The sequence below is a fragment of the Temnothorax nylanderi genome, unplaced genomic scaffold (assembly GCF_030848795.1).
Source record: "Temnothorax nylanderi isolate EJ_2023f unplaced genomic scaffold, tnyl_v1.0 TNYL_tig0425_pilon, whole genome shotgun sequence".
Taxonomy (NCBI): Eukaryota; Metazoa; Arthropoda; class Insecta; order Hymenoptera; family Formicidae; genus Temnothorax; species Temnothorax nylanderi.
This window is the reverse complement of record NW_027249487.1, coordinates 92562-109923: the sequence shown is the minus strand read 5'-3', so window position 1 is coordinate 109923 and position 17362 is coordinate 92562. Positions and strand designations below refer to the sequence as shown.

The window sequence follows — 17362 nt, the reverse complement described above, 5'->3', positions numbered from 1 at the left end:
TCGGCGGCAGAATACAGATTTTTAGAGAAAAGACCTGAAAATGGACTACTCATTTTAAATTGTCATAACTCAGTGAAAAAAAATGGTAGCGTAATGATTAAAAAAGCATTTTAAAGAGAAAATGTTGAATTTTACAATACAATCGATAAAATTTGAAGAATAAATTTCGTTCTCCACGCTATAAAAGTTGAAGTTTATTCTTCAATTTTGCAAGGTCCACTTTAAATTAGTGCCATTTGTAGTAAAATTTTCGCAGAGAAACGAACCTTGAAGCATTCAAAAACTGAGGATTTAAGCTTTTTTAGGCATTAGTGCTGGTCTATACGCACACATGACCTGCAGTATTATTTTATAATACTGAATTATATAATATTATGTAACAAATTTTTTAATTTAATATCTATCTATCTATATATATGAAATAGAATGTCTGTATGTATGTTTGTATGTATGTATGTATGTATGTATGTTCTTTATACACTCTTAAACTATTCGACCGAATTTTTACCAAAAGTATATAAAATAGGGGTAGAATTTTCCGGGGAGTCTTATAGAGTGTATAGTTTTTCGCTACCGATCTTTTTGGGAACTGGTATCCGAAATTTTTCAAATTTTTTGGGAAATAATTGACCGAATCTTAAAGAATTGTATACAAAACAGGGGTAGAATTTCCCGGGGAGTGCTATAAAGTGTATAATTTTTCGTTACCGATTTTTTTTTGGGAAACCGGTATCAGAAATTTTTCCAATTTTTCGGGAAATAATTGACCGAATCTTAAAGAATTGTATATAAAACAGGGGTAGAATTTCCCGGGGAGTGCTATAAACTGTATAGTTTTTCGTTACCGATCTTTTTGGGAATCGGTATCCGAACTGATAAAGGAATTTTTTTCGATTATGGATATTGAAACACAAATAAAGTCGTTTGAAGAAAAACGACTCCCGGGCGAAGCCCGGGTAACCAGCTAGTAATATATATAAAAACGATTCAAATAAATTTTTAAATTTAGGATTAAATATCTGCAGCATATATGATGACTTACGAATCTATATCTATACAGATATAGTGCTATATCTGGTTGTACATAGGACAAGATTAGTCACATTAATATATCTGGCTATATATGACTTCATATATAGTTGTATATAATGCTATATCTAGTTATATGTAGGGTGCACTACTCATATATCATTTTATCTGGCATCACATACATTTATATACAATTAGATATGGTGCTATATCTGGTTGTACATAGGACAAGATTAGTCACATTAATATATCTAGCTATATATGACTGCATATATAGTTGTATATAATACTATATCTAGTTATATGTCGGGTGCAGTACTCACATATCATCATATCTGGCTTCACATAAAATTATATACATTTATATACAAGTAGATATGGTGCTATATCTGGTTGTATGTGGGACCACTGATTGCACATGTGGCCATGTATAATTAGATATGACCCCATATAAAAACATATATAATTATATAGAATTATATATATACCAGATATAATTATATATGATTATATCTAATCATTTTTTCCCGGGCTACAACCTTGCTTTAAAGGATATTTAAGCTCTAAGCCGTAAGAAATTGACCAATCACAATGGAATGTGAGGAGAATACTCGATTGTGATTGGTCAATTTCTTACGGCTTAGAGCTTAAATACCTTTTAAAGCAAGGTTGTAGACCAGCACTTACTCTGCGATCATTTTTCACAAAGATATGCAACTTTGAATTTAGTGCTTTTTAGCGCTGATTTCAAGTGGCCCGTTTTTTTGCGGGTGAGTGTATTTAATAATTATAGTACTGTTAGTACTTACAAGTTACAATTAAGTAACACTTCCCAAGTGACATATGCCGATTTTTTTTAAGTGTGATTCAGGAACTCAAAAGATGATAATTTATGCCAAAAAAATTAGCTTAATATTGTTTAGACAACTTATATATACAAGGTGCTCTCTTTTTAATGATACAGGTATGATCAAATATCTCTCAAACAAACACATTTGCGAAAAAAGTGTTTAAACAAAAATTGCTTGGTTTCAATAGACATACTTAAGATGATGACATTTGTTTGACCTAGAGAGCCCCTCTGAACATCACGATAAGATCGCCTCCAACTTTTTCGATAAAATTATAAGATTTTATAATAGGAACTGATTTGTTTCATTATCCTGTGATAAAAAATATATATTTATATATATTTTTGCGAGATATTTGATCATACCTTCCTATATCATTAAAAAGAGAGCACCTTGTATAAGTCATCTAAACCATATTGAGCTAATTTTTTTGGCATAAATTATCATCTTTTGGGTTCTTGAATTACACCCCAAAAGATGAAAAAAATCGGCGTGTATTACTTGAAAAGGGTTACTTGTTAGAGGAAAACTTACCCTTATAAGGCCTTATGATGAATAACTTTATATAATCATAAAACAACCCATTGCATATATTAGTATATTTAATATATCTACATGTATTATTGTTGATAGATCTACGGCAGATAGATGTACGTTCAAACATACATCACCCGAAATGTATGTTTGAACGTTTTTAACTTAAAAACTATTGGACCGAATTTTTGCCACAAGTATATGAAATAGGGGTAGAATTTTCCGGAGAGTGCTATAGAGTGTGTAGTTTTTCGTTATCTATTTTCTGGAAACCGATTTTTTTAATTCTTTATTTTTTAAATATTAAAAAAATTAAAGAAATCGGTTTCCAGAAAATAGATAACGAAAAACTACACACCCTATAGCACTCCCCGGAAAATTCTACCCCTATTTCATATACTTGTGGTAAAAATTCGGTGCAATAGTTTTTAAGTTATTAACGTTCAAACATACACCACCCGTAAGGATTTTATATATTAGTATAGATAAAACAACCCATTGCATATATTAGTATATTTAATATATCTACATGTATTATTGTTGATAGATCTACGGCAGGTCGAGAAAAGAATTATTTTGAATTATGAACCAGATCGTGACTATAAAAATTCTTTGTATAATAAATCAAGATAATCATCTTTCTGCTTTCTTGTCAAATCGAAACAGAAGTTTCCAATTTTTAATCAAACTGAAGTTTTCAATCAATGACAATATATTTTCCTCGTTTAATTGTTATATTAGCATTAAAAATTAAGTTTATATATATTTTTTGTTTTACAGGAAAGCTACAACGAGACGAGCGACAAGTCATTAAGTATGTAAATGTTTTGTGTAAAATATATTTCTTCATTTCTAGTACACTTGCTTCTTTTAGTCGTATCATCGTTTTAATTATTAACATTGTTTATTAGTTTGTAGTTCAAATCTTTTTTTGCTTCCTCATAGAGGAAGCTTTGTTTTCATAAACTTCGTATATGGATCTTTGATCGCATATAAAGCTAAGTCTAATCAACCGAATTTAAAAGAATTATATATGAAATAGGGATAGAAAAGACCGAAGTAAAAATTGTTTTTTGAGTTTTCGATGCCAATGTGTTGCTTATGTTCGAAAACGTCGAAAAATCGTAATTTTTAAAAATGTCCGTATGTATGTGTGTATGTATGTACGCTTTTTGTCCGTTAATGCTCTAACTTCCGTAATTTTTTAGATATCGGGATGCATTTTTTTTAAATTGATATATAGAGTATCATGTAAGGAAGGTTGGGATTGAATTTGGCGATGATCGGTAAAGCGGTTTTTTTTTAATATTTTAAATAAAATTTAGAATTTTTGCAGAAATGTTTGTGGTTGCTCTAACTTCCGCAAATTTTAAGATATCGGTTTAATTCTAATTTTATTATATTTTTCAGTTTTTTCTACCCCTATTTCATATATAATACTTTAAGATTTAGTTGATTAGATCTAGTTTTATAAGGCTTCTATGCAAGTACGGATTCTTCGAATTTTAAATGTTGCTCTAATTTCCACAAATTTTGAGATATCTATTTTTATTTTTTTTTATATTCTTCAGTCCTTTCTACCCCTATTTCATATATAATTCTTTAAGATTTGATTGATTAGACTCTGCTTAAAAAGTGTATAAGATGCTTAATACATTGAGAACTCGATTTAAGTTAGTTACGTTAATATTAACAGTAAAGAACTAAAATTACAACGTAATACTAATATGGTATAAAGGCACATAACAGAATGATTGCGAACAAATATCTTTATTCCTTCTATTTTTTCGGACTTCTGCGGCGTAAATTTCCGCGCGGCGTAAATAATGGAGTTACTTTACATGGAATTTACGCTTTAGTATGCTTTACTCAGGGAAATAATGCAGCCTGTAAATTTTATGAAAAAATTTGAAAAAAAAATTGTGCAAATTAGAAATTTGCACTTGGCTTTCTCATCAAATTGAGGTGTGCGATTTGGAAATTTGCACATAGCAAAGTCACAATTTTGAAGTGAGAGAGTAGGAAATTAGCAAATTGTTCTTTATCTTCTCGCTGATGAAAATCACAAATTTGTCAGTCGAAGTGTTTGAGAGATACAAATTGATTTGACATGCGAAGTTTAAACTGTCGTTAGAGAAAAACTTACCCTTATGAGGTATAACTTATATAATAAATATAAAATAAGTATCCATTTATCTCATTGTTGCTTGCAATTATAAAGAATATTCTGGTATCATTAATATCGTATCGTCAAAATAAAAGTCGGTACAATGTATACTTCGTGCATGTTTAACTATATTAGCCAAGTTGAAACAGTAACGGTCATTTTCAGCGAAAGCTTGTTCGGGCATTTGTATGGCTGCGAGAATCGCCGATTATTGCGATGCCGTGCTGGTGATAGATACCCTCTGCAAGCCGGGCTACAAGTGCTGCGTATCCAGGGACGCCTTCGGGGACTCTCCACCACCCGAGCTCCTGGTGATCGACCGCCTGAACTCCTCCCGTTATGACGAGAAGAATGGTGGCGGAGCCTCCAGTAAGGTTTCGTTCCCGTTGACGACGACGCGGCCGAATACGTCGACGAGCGTCTCTGCAACTGCCACCGCGGTTGCGACGACGATGACGACCATGACGACGATGACGTCCACAATGATGGCTGCTACCAGGCAGCCATCAACGGCAACGACGATGACGAGGCCGAAGCCGGTGCCGTTCAAACCGTGCAAAGGAAAATGCACGAGCGGTCTACCCGCCCTCTTCTGCGAGAATATCGACGTCGACGCGGATTGTCCCCCCGACGACTCCGTGTTGACGGTTTGCTGTATCAGCGAACCGCTATCGCAAAAACCGGTAATGAGATTTAATATTTAATCGTTCACTTTAATGGAAGATATCCCTGCATAAAATGTCGGATTGAAAAGAATTAAAAAGTATTGATATTTTGAATACTTCTGAATTCTGCTTTCTGATGCGAAGAAAGGGATTGAAAAGTATTGGTTCGCATAAAACTTTACCGCGCTGAATGTGAGACAGCAGTGGTTGAGGCTTCGCATTGAAAAGTATTGGATCGCATTAAATTCATCCGCGTCGAATGCGACTTTTGGCATCAATGCTTCGTATTGAAAAGGATTCGGAAGTATTAGCAAATAGAGGTTCATATTCCTTTCTATGACAAAGTAGAAATAGACAAATTTTAAAATTATAATTTTTTTATTACAATCGTTTAATTATAAATACAGCAGGTGAGAAAATAAAACTTGCTTAAAAATTAAGTAAAGCTGCTTTATAAAGCTCTACTACATGTTGTACTCTCAGGGTATTAGCTAATATATCTCACAATCAGTCTGAAGCGTCTGAAGTAATACTTAAAAAAATATTTGAAATATCACAATAAACGATGAATAGAATAAGAGTTTCTTTGGTTTATAATCTAAGTAAATTACATTGGTATGTCACGGAATTCTTTCAGACAATTCCGTGACATTGCCCAATTTCATATAAAATAATTTTCATATGAAATCAGGCAGCCTGACGATGGATATGTCACGGAATTGTCTGAAAGAATTCCGTGACATACCAATGGTCACAATCGCTTATAATGACACTACTTCGTTTAACGTTACATCACTTGGAAGAATGAAAAATGTGGATGGAAAAGAATGGAAATTATTTGATGGGACCGGTGGGTTGCTGCAATTTTCAGGTTCGTACATTTGGTTAACAGCATTCTGTGCATTAAATTGCATTGCTCTTGTTCCGGATGTCTACTTTCCCAATTTGGTAAGAAGGCTTCCATTCCTTCCTGTCGTTCTTCTTCGGAAAGGCCTTCCTGATCTTCGTTAGTAGGTTCTGTTTCATCTGGAAATTTATCGTCTTCAATCTGATCTTCATTCAGGGATTGAGCAAATCTTCACATTTCTTCGGGCATTTCATTTTCGTCATCGGATTCACGTTCTTCCTCCTGAGTTTCTCCTCGAGTCTCTCTATCACCTACAAACACAATTATAATGTAAAATAATATAAATATGGGTCACTGTATTGAAAATAATGTAGCAGTAACTTGCCTCGTGGGAGAGTTTTCATATCAGCAATTTTTTTCCGGATGTAGTCAAACGTTTTTAGTGCTTCCATATCTGCTTGAATGTCATCCATACCTCTTTCGGTCATTAACCAATACCGATAGAAGTCTGAAATGTGGGACTTTGGAAGCTGGTATTGTTGCAAATTCCTTAGTGGAACGAATGAATATGTATAGAAACATATTTCAGCATTTCAGTTGTACTTAATCTCTTAATTGCACTTGTTTTCACGAGGAAATAATACACTAAATATTTCACGACGGGATTGGACGGGATAATGAATAGCACGAGCACGAAGCATGCCGATCCAGCCGATCTTGCGTTTCAGCACTGCTGCTACTGCTGCTAGGCGTGTGATGGGGGTAGCGCACACAAGGAAAGAGCCGTGTACGTGTGCGCATGTACAGTGTGCACGGCTCTTCCCTTGTGTGCGCTATCCCCACCACACGCCTGGCTGCGGTGTTGAAACAGTCAAGTATATATTTTATTTCGCCCTTACGTATTGAAAAGTATTCGAATCTCCTTTCGGAGTGGCAAAATTTTAACAAATACGAACTTACGCATTAAAAAGAATTCACTTAGCTTAAAATATTCCTCGCATTCAATCGCAATCGATAACCTTCAAACGAATGCGAATTCTCGCATTAAAAAGGATTCAATTCATTTCAAATATTCCTCTCATTCTATCGCATTCAATAGAATTCTATCGAATGCTAACTCTCTCATTAAAAAGAATTCACTTGGCTCAAAACATCCCTCGCATTCAATCGCAATAGATAACATTTAAACGAATGCGAACCCTCGCATTGAAAAAGATTCACTTCTTTTGCTAATTGTTTTTGGATTCAGAGGTATACAAGATTTTCACGTTCTATTCCCAGTATCGCACTGAAAAGTATTGACCCGTGATCCAATCCGAGATTGTTGCAAAGTAGAATTCATGACAAAATCTCGTGAATGCGAAACAATATTTTTGAATAAGACGTTTTATGCAGGGATGTTGTCGTTCGTGAATGCGTCGATTTGCCTCGAAAGGATTATCTCGAGAAGCTATTTAGAGGATTATAATCCCGGTGAAAACATTCTCATAATATCTTAATGTTTTTAAGAATTTTTCATATCTTTTTATGAAGATTTCTAAAAAAGTACCTCACACTTATTCAGATTTTGTTTTTTTCTGGAAATTATAGAAGGAGAAATTTTAGAATATTTCAGAATTTGCGTATATAAAGAATTCTAGAAAGAATGTACACTTTTTCAGCATTTCTAAAAAGTGTTCCAATTCGTAAATAAAACATCTGGGTCTAAAAAGTTATAAAATTATATAGAAATTGTGAAAAATTCTGAAATTTATGTAGAAATTCTGAAAAGTGTGTTATATGAATTCAAGAAAGCGATACTGTAATTTGGCGAGATTACCCCATAATTGTTCGCAGCAGCGTAAGTATCGCTTTGCTTAGGAAACGACAACGACGATTCGGCCATCCACGAAAGCTCCTCAACCACGGCTACCGCCGTGCCCTGGTTTTTGCCTGTTGACTCTCATGGCAGCTTTCTGCGAGCGACCGAATGTGATTATAGCGAAAACGTCGACCTGCCAGTCCGGCTCCATCTGCTGTGATAATACAAAAAGTCCGCCACAGGTAAGTAACTCACCATTTGATACCGAGATTTGTCGGTCATTTTGTAAGGATAACGCGAAAAAATCTCGTGAAAATATATATGTATACCTATATGTAAAAAACAATATTTATCTATTTATGATTTTCTGTAATGTTTATATTTTGTAATCTTCTTATGATTAGTGATGGAATCAAGTTCAACTTAAAAATCCGAGTCAAATAATCCAATAATAAAGTTTTATTTTCTATAGGATTTCAATAATATTCATAAGAAGTATAATAATATTTCATCATATACTTGCGAAGTAATCGATCCCGACTGGTTAGTTTCGAATTTCAGAATGAGTATATATCTGCAGAATTTGAAATATACTTCTAAATAGTTTCTATCGTAAGGAATCAATTAAATCTTTTGAGATCGTGAGGAATCAAACAAGAAGTACTCTAAGAATAAAATTAGATGTATAAAGTTGTTAGTTTTTCAGTTTAGTTTAAAGAATGTATAAATGTATAAAGATTTTAAGTAACTTTGATCCTATATTTTTAACCATATTTTTATTATATTTAATTTTAAGGGGATGCTGGAGTTGTCTGTTTTAACGACAAAATTACCATTTTCGTAGTCTCAGTCTTTCGTCGCATTAATTTGACAGAATTGAAAATGCTTCTCCACGATTGCAGTACATATATCAATGATCCCAGGAAACTCTTTTTTATATGGAAAACCAGAAATAATTACAAATTTACAGATTTCCTTACCTACTTTTATCTCAATATGGCGTCTCTTAGACGAGCTGTCAACTCATCATAACATGTACGACCTTGTCTATCCTTGTTTATATTCTTGGCTATACAAGGACAGATATAGGCCTGTAGAAAACAATCGAAATTATCGACATCGTGCGACTTCGGCCTAATTGTAATTTTATCAAGAAATAATATATTAAAATAATTGTCAGTTTATAGTATACAAACATTTAGATTTTAAGGGGGGAATTTCTTTTTTTTCCGCTAAATTTGTCGCTTTTTCTAATTTTCTGGTGAAGAAACTATACAACGGATCAATGCGAAATTTGACATGTGGATTTATTTATCTTTTATCTATTCACAAAAAAATTGAATATTATTTCCTCCCAAAAATACGCCTCCCATCCCCCTCGACGCGCGATGATCCCCAGTTGACGGTGTGCACGATTTGAGTCTTCCCATTAATCCTGCAACAAAAACCCAAGAACATTTTACTTTACACACATGTAGCTATCGTTTGATGAAGCGAAAAAAAAAATTGAGGATTCGGTGATGTTTTGAACTCAAAAAGATCGATCTATTTTTTTGGCTAAATCAATATTTTGAGTTCAAAACATCACCGAATCCTTAATTTTTTTTTTTCGCTTTATCAAACGATAGCTACATGTGTGTAAAGTAAAATGTTCTTGGATTTTTGTTGCAGGATTAATGGGAAGACTCAAATCGTGCACACCGTCAACTGGGGATCATCGCGCGTCGAGGGGGATGGGAGGCGTATTTTTGGGAGGAAATAATTTTCAATTTTTTTGTGAATAGATAAAAGATAAATAAATCCACATGTCAAATTTCGCATTGATCCGTTGTATAGTTTCTTCACCAGAAAATTAGAAAAAAGCGACAAATTTAGCGGAAAAAAAAGATTCCCCCCTTAAGGAACATAAAATTTCTAGTAAAGTACTTCATAAAAGATTTGAACATATTTGATCTAGGTTTGAGTCCACTCTGAAAAAATCTCGTTTTTTTAGTCATTCACTACTCATAGAGGGTTTTAACTCATGTTTAGGTTCGAGTCTACTTGAAAGTACTGTTTTTATTTTTCAAATAAGTATAGAGAGTTTGAAACTATGCCAACATTTAAATCTAAAATATTGTAAAATACTTAATCTTATCGCTACGGCATTCCAGACGCCGAGACCAAGGCCGAGACCCACGCCGCGACCGCCGACGACAGTGTCGTCACCGCCGGATCCACGTCCGGACTGTCCCGGTTCCTGCATCGTATCCTACTTGTCGTTCACCTGTTTCAGTAAGTAGCGGTCGCGCGAGGAATGCGCGCCTCGCGCAGACGGTGTCTCATGTTTATTCAACACGTTCGCAGGAAACGCCGAGCTGACGAGCTTGTTCAAGTGCAAGAAACAGGGACACCAATGCTGCGCGCCGAAATCTCTGATAAGGGAATTCCACGGTGGAAATTCTACGGAGCCGGTTCTGACCAACAGAAACGACACGTTCCATGTTACCTCGCGACCTTACACCACCCCGCTCCCTACGTCATGTAAGTGTCTGGGAATTGAGAAATGGTGAATGTTGACAAAAGGAGACTCAGCTCCGATGACCTTGGCCTTGACATATATTATAGAGGCCTCCTGAGTAACCTTCAGAAGGTTTTAGCCGTCGCTCGCTATTTATTAAAAAGTTATTAATAAAAAATAGTTTAAGAAATATAACAGTTTGTGTCAGTACTAAAGGAAGTAATTTGTTGATATGTGTGTATAGACAGTACACATGTAGGTGGAGGAGGAGGGGTAGCCCCTTCCCCGCAGGCAGGAGTGGTAGATCTCGGTTCGTATGGAAAGTTGAAAACCCGAACCGTACAACGATAGACCTTGTTTCGCTCTGTAAGCAGGAGCTGTGGGGTGGGGTGGAGTGAGGTGGGGTGGGATGGACCTCGCTTCGCTTGGATGGTTCTCTGGACAGCATTACACTCTCCACGCAAAGCGAGATCCACTCCCACTCCACCCTACCCCTGCTTATAAGACGAAACGAGATCTATTATTGTACACTTTTTTTTTTTAATGGATTCTGTGAATTTAGTTGCAGTTCCCAGGAACAAGCCTATTACCTGCATAAAACAGAAATATAATTAGCTATGACATTAAGCGTTGTTTATGGAAAATGACTTTAATTTCCGAGTGTGCATATTGGGGAAAAAACTTGCTAAAAACCTATAGTAATTAATAGTTAAGGGGGCGAGGGGGATGGATAAGGAGCAAGGGCATGGGGAGTTATGTGCGTATCACACCGAATCCAAGAAGTGCTTAGGAAGCTTGCATCTGATATTTAGTGGAATCTCCTTTGTATTATAGTTGCCCGTATTACTTATGAGTGGATTTTCGTGGTCGTGATTGTATGTTTTATGAATCATACTTCGGATAACTTCGCTTATAAACTCAGTTTGAGTTTGGGTGTGCAACTCAGTGACACGTAGTTTAGGGAGGTTTAAAATGATTCTAAGAAATTTATTTTGCATTGTTTGAACGCGTTTAAGATGAGACTTATGAGCTGCGGCCCATACCGGAGCCGCATAGAGTAGCACCGATCTTGCACAAGTTTTGTATAGCAAAAGTTTATACTCGGTCTTAAGTTTACTCGCTCCGTTTATAACAGGATATAACTTTCGAAACGCTCCTTGGGTTTTATTGACTCTGTCCTCTATAGCCGGTTTCCATCTTAAACCAGCATCAATGTTTACACCGAGATACTTGACATTTGAGGCCCAAGGAACCTTGTAGCCTGACATGTTTATAGATGGAGGTTTAGGGAACTTTTTTCGCGTGATAATTATAGCCTCTGTTTTTTCGTTGTTGATGACCATCTTCCAACTTTCAAAAAATTGAACGATGGCATCAACGTGCCTTTGCAGCCTGCTGACGAGTAAAGCCGGGCTCCACGAGGAAGTGTACACGGCAGTATCGTCAGCATAGACCGCAAGCTCCGTTTTAGGATCTTTGGGGATATCATTTATGTAGATATTAAATAAAATGGGCCCCAAAATAGAACCCTGTGGAACTCCAGAGATAGCGTCATAAATGGATGAAGTTTCATTTTCAAAACTTACAACATATTTACGATTCATTAAATAAGAGCGGATTATTTTAATTAGAAATTCTGGCAAGCTAAGAGTGTTCAACTTGTACAGCAAGGCCTTGTGCCAGACTGAGTCGAACGCTTTTTGAATGTCCAACAAAGTCATAGCTGAACTTCTATTTTTATTTATCTCCATGGCGAAAAATTCGGTAACCCTGAGCAATTGCTGTACGGTTGAGTGGCGCGCCTTAAAGCCAAACTGTTCATTAATAATTATATTTTTTTCTGATAAAAAGGCATGAATCTGCGTAAGTAAGACCCTTTCGTATACTTTACTTAAAGTGCTTAAAAGACTAATGGGTCTGTAGTTAGCTGGCGAGGTTTGCGGCTTGCCCGGTTTCGGGAACGCAAGTATTTTGGCTGTCTTCCAACACGTCGGAAAGTAGTATAAACGAAAAGAGTTTAGAATTATGTAATAAATCTGAAGTATGACCTTACGCGATGAATTTTTTAACATAGCAGTAGTTATTTTATCTGAGCCAGGAGCCTTATTGTTTGGAAAAGATTTGATTATGTCAAAAATTAAGCGAGGGGTTATGAATCTCAAATCACAATGCGGTGTCTTTTCATCTAATATTTCAACGTATTGATTTACTGTATTTTCATATGGAGAAGTTAGACCATCCGCTTTTTGATATACTTTTTGGAAATTCTTTGCCAACATTTCAACTTTATCTTTCGGGTTGTAGGCAAACGAGTTATTTCCAAGATTGAAAGGTGGAGCAGGAGTTTTATTCCTCTGCAGCGACCTCCAGAGTTTCCAGATACTGTTATCGCTAATTTTGATTCTTTTTAATCGATCAGACCATTTCTTGTTTTTGGCTTCAGTTAACTTATTTCGTATCATGTTGTTAAGAATGTTACGGTACATCTTATATTTATCACTACCAAGGTGTTGAAATTTTCTACGGTAGTAATTACGCAACTTGATAAGTTTGATAATTTCAGAAGCGACTGTAGGGTCTGTCGTAACATGATTAAAGTTGTGACTTAGTATCTCGGTGGACTCCCTCAAGGCCCCGCAGAGAAACTGCTGCAACTCATGTATACAGGAATCTACCGACTCCTGATTTTGCAGGCTGTCTAATTTTCCATTTACTAGTAGCAGTGTTAAAACCTTCCCAGTTGACCTTATGAGACCTTCTTAAGTTTCTCTTAATTTTTGATTTATCGAGGTTTAATAAAATGGGAAGGTGGTTGGAAGAGAGCTCGTTTGCCGTCACACACGTAAAGTCATAGTTCAGATTCTTCGCAAGATACAAGTCGATGTTGGAAGGCCGACAACGGGGTGCCTTATGCGAGTAAGTGGAACTATGCATAATATTAAGATTATTTTTACTTGCATAGTCTAACAGTTTGATGCCTCTATTATTGTTATAAAAATTATTCCAAACACGATGTTTGGCATTAAGATCTCCGCCGATTAGTATTTTTTCATATGAGTTATTTTTAAAGATTTCATCAAATCTATCAAGCTCGAATTTAACGCTGGGAGAGATGTACGTAACCCCTAGTGTCATATTTATTCCAGACAATAATTTTATCAGTAATATTTCGCACCCGTCAATGTCTGGGGTTGGAAGAGTATGGTAGCGCAAGGCCTTGCTAATTATAATCGCAACACCGCCCGCCTTAACCCTAGTTGCGTCCAAGCGAACAAAATCAAATCCGGAAAAACTTAGTTTGGTGTTAGGATGCAACCACGTTTCCGTAATAAGAGCAATGTCAATATTATTAGAACAAATAAAATGGTGCAGTTCCATTTCTTTATTGTTAATGCTAGTGGCATTCCACAAGCAAATCTTTAGAGGTGATGAGGTAGGAGAGAATTTTAATTTATTAGATCAGCTGCCTCAACGAACATCTGTAGCTTACTGAGACCATCTGTACATGTAGCAAGTTTTTTATTAAGATCTCTTATGATATTGAACATTGATTTTATATTAACTAGTTTACTCAGTTTTTTTATTTTGTGGATTAATCCGTTAAAGTCTGCCATGTCATCTGAGTTCGCAAAGTCACTTATATTATTATTGCTACTTTGTTCGTTAGACCTTTTCAAGGCCTCAGCATAAGTTCTAGGAGGCGAATAGTAAATATGTTTGTTTATTGGGGCAACTGATCCAACAGACAAAGGATAATCATGACTAGCAGAATTTGAAAATGACTTGTGTCTGGAAGAGAGTATGTATGAAACGCGAATTGCTTGTCTATTGCGAATTTTTTGAAACAAACATAGTCACTTATCTTGAAAAACTGAATTTTAATTTGGTTGCCAAGAAATTTTAGATGGAAATTTTCCCCGACACTATGTTTCAATTGATTTGCAAACTCTGTATAGTCATTGATTTTTGATGCGAAATATATAGGCGGGGGTTTTCTATTAGGCTTATGTTCTACCGAATTTGCTACCGATGCGGCCTCGCGATCCGCAGATCCACCTTCTTTACTCACATGCTCATTATTTGTAAGAACTACATGATCCTCATCTTCTTTCTCAAGAGTTTCTACCGTCTCGGCTAGGCATTGAAAACGATTAGAGGTATTAAACTGACCTTGTAACGGAGAGTCAACTTCTATACGTGGTAATTTGTCCTGACCGAATAGGTCGGATACGTCCTCGTCGGCCTGTCGCTTCTGCGGCAGCCTAGCAGTTTTCTTACCCTCCGAGTTGGAGGGGTGTCCAGACACCTGTTTTTTAGGAGACACCGCTGGGCTCGCCGTCCCGCCGTCCGTCCTCCCAATGGCACCAGAGTTAGCCCTCGCTGGCACAGTACTCACAAACTCAAAAATCGCAGAGTCACAGGAAATCTTGGATTATGCGAAAGACTGAGTATGCTCCACCGCTGCTTTATTATTGTACAGTTGGGGTTTTCAACTTTTAACGCGAACCGAGGTCCATCCCCACCCACCTCCGCCTACATATGTATTGTCTATACACACATATTAGCAAATGACTTTCCTTATATACCTCGTTCCGCGTACACGTGTGGGCGGAGCCTCTCCCGCCAACGCATTCAATAAATAATATTTACAGTTATAATCATACAATTATGGTTAAAGCAAAAAATACTTTGTATTCATGCTTTCTTATACATAAAATTGTATATAAAATTGTATGTAAAATTGTATGTAAAATTGTATACATATATATACTTTTCTATGCCAACTATTCTCTGCTTTAACAAAAGACTGTTCAATATATTAATTCACTGCTTTAAATGACTTTCCTTCGTTCATACAGGTATATACTATTTCCACATATATACATATTAGTCGTTTATGTCTTTTAATACTCAAAATAACTTCTATATTTTTCAAACTTTTTTTGTTAATAATTTTTTAATAGAGAACGAGCTACAGCTAAAACCTTTTGAATGTTGTTCAGGGTCATGATCTTGACTGTCAAGATCAAGGTCATCGGAGCTGGGCCCTCTGTCAACATTTACCTGAGAAATTTATCATTACTTTGTGTAGAGACTACAAAACTAGTAAGAATTGCGAAACTATTAGGAATTGCAAACTATCATTCACTCGGTGGACCAGGATCCGTGTACGTTAAAAGATTGTCAATTTTACAGATGAGACGACGACGGTCACCACCACCACCACCACCACCACCACCACCAGAAGTCCGGTATACAGTAAATACGTTTGTGGCGTGAAAGGAACCTCACGCGGTCCGATTCAAGCACGGAGCTCTGAGAGAGTCGCGCGTGTGGTAGGTGGTGAGGACGCGGATGCTAACGAGTGGTGTTGGCAGGTCGCTTTGATAAACTCCCTCAACCAGTACCTATGTGGAGGAGCGCTGATAGGGACGCAGTGGGTCCTCACGGCCGCGCATTGCGTCACGAAGTGAGTAAATATTGTCTGTCGCGTGCTTACAGTAAATGCTTACAGTCTTCCGCACGTGCGGAACAAATCGGAGAGCTAAGGAAAGTCTAAAAAAGCGCTTGTTTCCAGCATCGTGAGGTCCGGCGACGCGATCTACGTGAGGGTAGGCGATCACGATCTCACCCGTAAGTACGGAAGCCCGGGTGCTCAGACCTTGCGCGTCGCGACAACGTACATCCACCACAATCACAACAGTCAGACACTCGATAACGATATCGCTTTGCTGAAGCTTCACGGTCAAGCGGAGCTGAAAGATGGAGTTTGTCTGGTTTGCTTGCCGGCACGGGGTGTCAGTCATACGGCTGGCAAAAGGTGTACGGTTACTGGTTACGGATACATGGGAGAAGGTAAGTCCATATCTTTATATGCCGTTGATATCACGCATTCTTTTTTTCAAAGAACGAACATCAGTATGTGTATTTGACTGTTTACGCTACAACATATGACTTTGTTCCACAGCCGGTCCTATACCCCTTCGAGTACGCGAAGCGGAGATACCGATCGTCAGCGATGCTGAATGCATAAGAAAAGTGAACGCCGTGACTGAGAAGATCTTCATTCTACCAGCCAGCAGTTTCTGTGCTGGCGGCGAGCAGGGAAATGATGCGTGTCAGGTATACTCGCTCTCTTCTATGATGCCCAGAAAAATATTGGCTATATGCATACTTAATAACGTGTTAAAGCATAGTTGTCTAATGTTTGGCATAAGATCTTTCTCCAAAAATATTTTGTATTACACGTGCATGGAAAGTAGCACTTTCCGTGTGTGTTTTCTGTGCGGAAAGTAACGATTTGCCAACATCTACCTACAAAATATTCCACACGTCATATCCAAAGTCATATTTAACGGGAAAACCGTGCCCTAAGACTTATACCTCACGGGTTCAAGCCATACCTAACGGGTATCAACGCCATCTCGCAGCGCACACAGAAAACAACTACCGAAAATACCGCCACTTCGCCTCTTCCCAACACACACCTAACCTAACAGCTACTCATATGTCACTCGGAGTTCCGCTCGAGCTGCCGTGCGAGTCGGACGTGTTTCGCATACGCTCTCTATATAGGCGATCTACTGCGCGCGTACGTGATCACACCGTATTCACGTGATATCGCGTTTCGTGCCCCGTTTATTTCGGGAGGGTTTGTTCTCAGTCCTTTTTGCTCCCCTCTCGGAGGGGGAGCGGTGTCTAATACTACTTAATTAGCTTTGGAGATGACGAGCCCGGATAACCTCCAGTCCTCGAAAACCGAATCCTTCCTATCAGGAGAAGAAACACAGTGCAATAAGAGAAAGAAAACGTGCGTGTCCGAGCAGGAATTCGAAAACGCAATGAAGGACATTAGAAACAGGGAACGGCGGGACTCGTGTCGCGACGTGAGTATGGTACAACGTAACCTGTCCTCGAAGGAACAGAGGGACAAAGAAATTTTTAAGAAGCGCAACATGTCCTCGAGC

At 37.1% G+C, this 17362-nt stretch overlaps 1 protein-coding gene across 1 annotated transcript in view; it reads left to right on the top strand.

Annotated features, from left to right (window-relative positions):
- The window catches only part of Mas (trypsin-like serine protease domain-containing protein masquerade), a 35641-nt gene that overhangs the window by 9476 nt on the left and 8803 nt on the right, over window positions 1–17362 (top strand). The window contains exons 4-11 of the mRNA XM_071721590.1: window positions 3195–3228; window positions 4747–5264; window positions 7954–8136; window positions 10048–10168; window positions 10241–10417; window positions 15591–15864; window positions 15973–16250; window positions 16363–16517. Coding sequence (XP_071577691.1) covers window positions 3195–3228; window positions 4747–5264; window positions 7954–8136; window positions 10048–10168; window positions 10241–10417; window positions 15591–15864; window positions 15973–16250; window positions 16363–16517 — 1740 coding nt within the window. The remainder of the gene's footprint in view (window positions 1–3194; window positions 3229–4746; window positions 5265–7953; window positions 8137–10047; window positions 10169–10240; window positions 10418–15590; window positions 15865–15972; window positions 16251–16362; window positions 16518–17362) is intronic.